The 8188-nt window shown below is 35.2% G+C and overlaps 1 protein-coding gene across 1 annotated transcript; it reads right to left on the bottom strand.

Annotated features, from left to right (window-relative positions):
• Positions 1 to 3314: 3314 nt before the first annotated feature.
• LOC105218240 (ATP-binding cassette sub-family B member 6) lies at positions 3315 to 7898 on the bottom strand. The gene is made up of 9 exons (XM_011193683.3): positions 7636 to 7898; positions 7451 to 7569; positions 6374 to 6700; positions 6109 to 6308; positions 5626 to 5939; positions 5159 to 5563; positions 4907 to 5082; positions 4292 to 4841; positions 3315 to 4220 (listed from the first exon to the last, which is right to left on the bottom strand). Exons 3-9 carry the CDS (start codon positions 6668 to 6670, stop codon positions 3610 to 3612), a joined length of 2553 nt encoding a protein of 850 aa, XP_011191985.2. The 5' UTR covers positions 6671 to 6700; positions 7451 to 7569; positions 7636 to 7898; the 3' UTR covers positions 3315 to 3609.
• Between the last annotated feature and the right edge of the window lie 290 nt (positions 7899 to 8188).

Here is an 8188-nt window from a genome sequence, read left to right as displayed (position 1 = left end):
TAGGAAAAATCCTGGGTAAGCCTAAATATTTATGTAGAAAATAAGATTTTCGTATTTTTTGTGTACACAAATTTTTATTAAAGAACCGTTAGTTTTTCCTTCTAACTTCTTTTTATGTTCTTTGTTGACTCAAGTTGAGATCTCCGCTTGAAATATTTGTGTTTCGGGAACAAAAATAAGTCAAAGTAAACCAAGACTGGTGAATACGTTGGCTACTCGCTGACCTTTGCTTGCATTTCGTTGATAAGCAATACTTTTGCCTTCATTATTCGGCGTTATTCTTGTAAAAAATGAGATCTATGTGGGCTAACAAGATCTATAAAATATGTTAAAAACTTAACCATCGAGACCAAACTCTTTACTGCTGACATAACGATTATCAGTACAATTTCAGTTACTCGATTGCATCATCATTAATATACATACAGAGAAAATTTGCATGAGAGAAATGTTCTACAATCTCAAGATTCTCATGACATCTTTCACGCCGAAACACTCATGTTCTGCATGAGGCTGAGTAGTATTTTAAAGCTTTTGGGAGAATTATTGAAAAGGTTTCACATAAAATCTAGTTTATATAATACTAGCAGACCGCTCCGGCATCGCACGGCATTAGACAAACATTTTGAAAAGTTATAAGTTTTTACATACTCTACCATACATATGTATGTATGTATGTACTTTCCCATTTCTTGAGTGGATTCATTTTAAAAAAGTAAAATGAGGAAAATTCGAACATGAAATTATATTTTATTTGCAATAAGCTATTGATTACGACCAGATCGACTAGATCTTTGATGTCTGTTGTCTTTTTCTCTTATTATGAATTCGTTGGGAACGCCCTAGTGCGAGCTTGTATATTTCTAATATTTTGTTCTTCAAGCCGCTGCACACGCTCCATACTCGACACTCAAGCGCGTGCTTGGGAGTTTTTGAAATTTTGTTCAGCAAGCAGCTGCGAGCGCTCGTTACTCTACTCTCTGGCACGCGATTGCGATGCGAAGAGAATGACTTGCAAGACCATTTTCAGTTACAGATTCAGATTCTCCATCACTGAGTCTTTTTGAACTGAGAGGAACTAGTTCCAGAAAGTTGAGATTCTAGCAATAAATATAGCGCTCGTTACTCTACTCTCTGGCACGCGATTGCGATGCGAAAAGAATTTCAGTTACAGATTAAGATTCTCCATCACTGAGTCTTTTTGAACTGAGAGGAACTACTTCCAGAAAGTTGAGATTCTAGCAATAAATATAGCGCTCGTTACTCTACGCTCTGGCACGCGATTGCGATGCGAAGAGAATGACTTGCAAGATCATTTTCAGTTACAGATTAAGATTCTCCATCACTGAGTCGTTTTGAACTAAGAGGAACTATTTCCAGAAAGTTGAGATTCTAGCAATAAATATAGCCTATGTTACTCGGGATGAATGTAGCTTTCCAATGGTGAAAGCATTTTTGAAATCGACACAGTAGTTTTTGAGTTTATTCATTACAAACATACATACATACAAATCATTACTCTTTATAATAGTAGTATAGAAGTATAGATACATACAAGTCCCTTGATTTTCATAATAATATCGTTAGAAAAATCATTGTTGAGAGTCTGTGCATTTGATGTTTGAAAGATCGAAACTTTGATAAATATTACTGACGAACTTTTGATAACGATTACAGAAACTTATCCGAACGATTACAGAAACAGTTCGACAAAAAAGTATGTCCACCTTTCTTAAAGCTGAGCCCACTAATGGCCGTGAGGAGCTAGAAAAAAGGAATCTTAAGTGGTAATAACCAATATGCATTCTCCTAGTTTTTGAATAAATTTAGAAACTCAACAAAAAATGTCAGATTGTCCTTGAGTACAAAAATACTAACTCTATTCAACGAAATAGTGACTCATTATTCAAAATATCAAAGATATTGCCGTCTACTAATTTTTAAGTATCAAATTTTCAGAAGTTTCAGAAGAAGGATCTATTATTGACACATTATATGCACATATATACTAGTTTATACATTTTCTCATAGGGTTTACATTGCAAATGTTGGTTTGATTTTTTTTTGTAAATTGTTGATAATACGTACAACGTATTAACTCTCGCTCTTATTTATCTTTAGCTACTCGTTTACATCGGACAACTTCATCTAATTGTACTCCTTGATTGCTGATTCATATTTTTTGCTCATTTTTTATGCAACGCCATTGACCTCAGTTATAGTCACAATGAGCCTAATTGTAGGGTTGTGTACACACAATAACCCAGTAAACGAAAAATTTTTCGAAGAAGAAAGATGTCATAGTACTTATGCTGTAATGCAAGAATCAGAGAGTAGAGACTACTTGGTCTCATCTGACTAGTTTATAGGGGATAAACTTAATAATATTACAAGATCCCACTTGTCGGAGATGATTTGAGTGAAATAATGATCTTAGAACTTCGCTCGCTCTTCAACAGCAAAGAACCAATAGCCCACAAAAACAGGCTTCCTTCGATTTTAATTAATTTAGACTTCCCAAATGGAGAAAAACTTGATCGCATATTTTCTGTTATTAACTTCCATATACTGCCTATAGGGTTGAGAATTGTCGAAGTCCCGTGAGACTAAGTTTAAGGTATTTGCTTTTCAAAATACAATTAAGACTGGTAATTCCGAAAAAAATTATGCAATGTTGCTGAATGTACATACGTATATCAGTGGTCATAAATTTTTTGTATCATGGAAAGCAAAAGAGCCGGAGGTGAAGCTGAAGATAATACAGTTGAACTTCCTTAAGTCGAACTTCTATAATTCGAAGTTCTCCATAACTCGAATTCTTGAATTGGCAATTAAAGTCAAATTTCATTAAAATTACTTTCCGTAACTCAGAAGTCTCTAACACGAAGTTTCTTAGTGGATTATGATGATTCGAGTTAGGGAAGTTCAATTGTATGTTAAATAATTCTACGTGCTGTTACGTTGCCTACGTTATTTAAGATCAAAACATACCATACTTCGATTCACCTCATTCTAGCTCAACTAACCTTAATTCACCATATAATAACTCGACCTAGCGGAGATCACTTCCCTTCAAACATTCCACATAAACTCACCTCTAATTCGCAATTCCATTTATCAGATGGTACCTCACTTCATCACACTTTACGTGAATCAAATTTTAATTTACTATATATTTTTAACCCCAATATCTATCGTGGGGATGTAATAAAAAATCAGCGTATTAAGCTGTAAAATTAAAATGAATTGCCATGATTTATATTCCTTAAGCCATTTTACTTTAAAAGCGTTAAATTACCACAGGAAAATACGAATTTAATTTTAAATATATTTTATTACTAAATATTAAGTAGCGTCTTGCTACATATCTCTAAAAAGTTTTCATTGTACAAACCACGAACTGCACTACGCGCTTACAGTTTAATTACATTCCAATACACCATTCATAACAATTTTACATATGTAAACAGGCCGTCACGTGTATGCTACGTCAGTACATTACATACAAAACATGCATATTTTGAAAAAAAAAAAGAATTGAAAAAATAAACACAAGCAAGTCTATAACCGTTCATAAGCACTTGCAATTTAGTATGCACTACAATGACTTTAGTGCGCACCACCATGCGCATGACCGGCGCGTAGCACGGCACCAATGCCACTACCGTCGCTATTTGTTGCAGGTTTGGCTTTCGCATTGTCATTCAATTCACCCTCTTTATCACTCTCCAAGTTCTTGAGCTGTTGCATCCACATCTCAGCGTATACACCATCCTTACGTTGCAAAAGTTCCTCGTGCCGTCCACGTTCCGCAATGGAGCCATCCTTTAGCACGAGTATCTCATCGGCGTTTATGATTGTGGAGAGACGATGTGCAATTACAATTGTCGTACGATTGGCGCAGACCCGCGATAAAGCTGCTTGTATATTACGTTCGGTATTGGTGTCCAGCGCCGATGTGGCCTCATCGAGCAACACCAACACTGGCGCTTTGAGTAGAGTACGCGCTATGGCAACACGTTGTTTCTCGCCACCGCTCAGACGTAAGCCACGCTCACCCACTTTCGTTTCATAGCGATCGGGGAAGCCCAATATACGTTCGTGTATATCGGCCATGCGCGCAGCCTCGTACACTTCATCGGCGCGTGCGCCAATCTTGCCATATTCAATGTTATAATAAATGGTGTTGTTGAAGAGTACGGTGTCCTGCGGTACCACACCTGTGCGGAAACATATTGATATATTTAATTAGATATGAAGGAATTATCAAAATTTTTTGTACTTAACTCACCAATTGCCTTTCTCAAACTCTGCTGTTGCACTAATTTTATATTCTGTCCATCGATAAGCACTGCACCAGATTGTACATCATAGAAACGGAATAGCAAGCGTACAATTGTGCTTTTACCCGCGCCAGATGGTCCAACAATGGCGACAGTTTTACCCGGTGGCACACTGAAGTTCACATTGCGCAGCACAATCTTCTCGGGTGAGTAGCCGAAAGTGACATTTGAGAATTCAATGCCAGCGCCGGCTGTGACAAGTGGTGCAGCACCGGGAGCATCGACAACTTCCTGATCCTCCTTCAACAGATCGAACATATTCTCCATATCAACGAAATTCTTTTGTATGGCGCGATAGTAGGTGCCAAACCAATTGAGCGGCATATACAGGTCCATGAGGTAGGTGAAGAAGAGTACGAAGTCACCGACTGTGAGCGTCTGATGATTTGCAACTAAATAGACACACAGCATTGAGCCGGAGAGTAAGCCGAGACAGAGTATAATATTTTGTGAAGTGTTGAGCAGGTTCAGTGTCAACATGGAGAGGAATTCTTCTTTCTGTTTTCGTGAAATAAATGTATATTAATGAACTGTAAAATTAAATTTTCAGAATATGCATTTACCTGATATTTCAAAATGGCCTGCCGATATTCTTCAACCTCATACTGCTCAGCGCCATAGTATTTTACAGTTTCAAAATTTAGCAACGAGTCAACGCTGCGTGCGCGCTGTTCATTATCGGCTAAGTTCATGCGACGCTGGTATTTAGTGCGCCATTCGGTAACCAAAATTGTGGCCACTGCAAATAATTAAATTAATTTTGTTTTTGTTATATTCATTATTTCTTTGCTTTCTTTGATTTTCAAAATACTTACAAATATACAAAAACATTGTGAGAAACACAATGAGACCAAACCACCAATTGAATGCGTATATGAAAAATACCACAGCTACAAGCAAATCGACAATAGTAGGCGTAATCGAAAATATAATGTAATTTAATAAATTATTAATGGAGTCTGTGCCACGATCCATGATACGCAAAACTTCGCCAGTTTTACGTTGCAAATGCCAACGCAGCGAGAGTTGATGCAAATGGCTGAACAAATCAACTTCGATTTCCCGCGTTGTATACTGTTGTACGCGTATCCACAAGAAAGAACGTAAATTATTGAAAAGGCCCATAGTGCCTGTGCCACCGCCTTGTACAAAGCTTAATGCTACATAGATAAGTACGAAATCCCAGCGGAAGAGTAAAGGCGGTATGGTGAGGCTATCCACTGCAATCAAAGACATTTATTAATTTAAAAGAAATGTCTCAGGTTTTATGTATATAACTTACCCAACTTTTTGCGATAGATTGGCAAAAATAGTTTAATAACGCGTCCAGCAATTAGTAATATTACACAAACAACAACAGTCAATTGTAACACCACGTCTTTTTTGGGCCACATATAGGGAAAGAGTCTACCCAATTTTTTAAAAGCATTACGAAAAGCCGAACCTTGCTGTGTATTATTGTTGCTCTCATTGGCTGGTTCATCGAGTTGTACATAAGGCTGCATAATACCAGGCGCTTTAAGTCCCAATATGAAAATCAATAGTGAGGTTATAAAGCGTGTAACGAATAAAGCCATTTCCACTTGATCTTTATTGCTGTAAAAAGAAAGAGTAGATTAATGAAAAAGCAATTAAGTAAATGATAAGTCATAAATGTATTAGCATAATTTTAACAAAATAATGTACTGAAAGAGGCATGCTATTCCTACTTAGTTTTGTCTAGTACACATAAATTTGTATTCTATGAATTCTTTCAACTACTAACGTTTTAAGTGAGAACCACCAATCTTCATGTCGCAAATTGATGAACGCCAAAGATTCGTTGATAAAACCCAAAGTCCAAAACAGCAATAAAATTAGACCATGACCTCGCGTCGGTAGTGATGGCAGCTGATAGAAGCGTTCTTTTAATATAACGCAAACTGAGAAAGGATATGATATGCAAATAAGCACAGTTGAGAGTATCTAAAATATAAAGAAATTCAATTTTAAAGTGCTATAAAATTGTATTAAGTACACACATAACTCACCATATACCCATAAACTGCATGATCATTGTAGACGCGTGCATTTAAGAAAAATCTTACTAATGCCAATATAGGAAAAAAGAATAATAGGAAAAGCTGTAATGCGTATAAGCGTGATTTGGTGATATGCGTTGGATCGTTGCGTGTGGCGTATTTACGATACATTAGTAGTTGTATTGTGCCCATGAGCAACAAAAAACCACTCGCCACCGCATTTCCGATCGTATCCATAAAACAATGCGATATACCATTGTTTATCCATACTTGAGAAAATGTGACATTCGGCGGACAGTAGAGCATCTTGTTTTTTGTTGCTGTTGTTGTATTTTACTGTTGAAAGAATACATATATGAAAATTAGAATGGTGTATGTGCTTCAAAAACTTCAGAATGCGTAAAAAATCAAAAATAAATAATTACATATATAATTTGTATGGTATAGAGATATTATTATATACACGCACATACATATATTTGCTATTTTGTCGCTGAGCGCTTTGACAGCCGTCAAATAGATAAGAAAAAACTATATTGTTAATTGTGATTAGAGGCAACTGAATCATTAGAAAAGCGACAAAGCCCAAATGACAATATACATAATTATTTCACATTAATAATTTAATTTGGGAAACTGATAGGGTTTATGTGGGCGTTGTGCCATAATATTTTATGATTTGTAACCAGTTAAGTTATCTAAACCTTTTTACTGCACACCATTTATTATTTAGTTATAATTAAACGATAATACAGCATACATACAGCCTTACAGTTTTTTCTTTCTTGAAATTTTCAATTTACATTTGTCATTAGCAAGTCTGATTTTATTCTAAAAACCACTGATTTTGAGACAGACGCGTGCATACAATTATAATAGAAGCAGCAAACAAACAATCAATTGTTAGTATTTTTGTGAAACTTCCATGGAAAGCAAAAAATAAGATTTTGTTGTAAAATGTTTTTATGCACATTAGTTTATTCGTTTTCCTACAATTATTACACTTAAAACATATTTTTATCAAGTGGTTGTTTATTATCAATAACATTTTATAAGGAAGCAACAACAATACGTTTGCATACATACCTATAAGTCGATTGTTTCCTAGTTGTGCCACTGAACTGGACACTGGACAGAAGATCGCTTCCGATTTGTACACTAACTCCGTTTTTAAACTAAACCATTTTTCTTTGTCTCCAACCACACTGTAAAATCAAATTAATAATATAATGAAATTTAATTATAATTATGCAATTTTTGTTTTTACGCACTTCAAATTTTCTTTTTTGGAATGACTCAAATTTTTGTGTGCCGGCGTTAATTTGTACAGATTGAACTGCTAATAATTGATTTTATATATTAACTTTGTAACACTTGTAGTGTATAATGTTAAACACTGCGTTATTTTATTTTATATTATCATTAATTTTGTTTAATAAGCGGTGAAATTTCTGCGTAAACAATATCTCGACTGTTTTAATTAAAGATAAAAATTCTTCTTTAATTTTCATTGGCTGCTGTCAGCTGTGCAGCCAATTGTCAAAAATTACAATTAGAGATGTGCACGAACTTAAGTCGATAAAGAAAATAAAATTACGAAAAATGCGTACAATGTAGTCAATCGGACAATAATACCACAATATAAATCAAATTATAATATTCTATAACTAAATAAAGAACTCCATTAGAGATATTTATTTCTTTTTGCAAGCTATTCGATTAAACCTTTTTTCGATTACATGTATATCGACTGCTAATCACCCTGTGCTTGCCGATTTTCTATAAATCTAAGTTACCCTATGGCAGCTGTAAAACTAACGGAAC

The sequence above is a fragment of the Zeugodacus cucurbitae genome, chromosome 2 (genome assembly GCF_028554725.1).
Source record: "Zeugodacus cucurbitae isolate PBARC_wt_2022May chromosome 2, idZeuCucr1.2, whole genome shotgun sequence".
NCBI classification, from domain to species: Eukaryota; Metazoa; Arthropoda; class Insecta; order Diptera; family Tephritidae; genus Zeugodacus; species Zeugodacus cucurbitae.
Note: the sequence above shows the minus strand (reverse complement) of the source record. Positions and strands in the feature narration are given on the sequence as shown.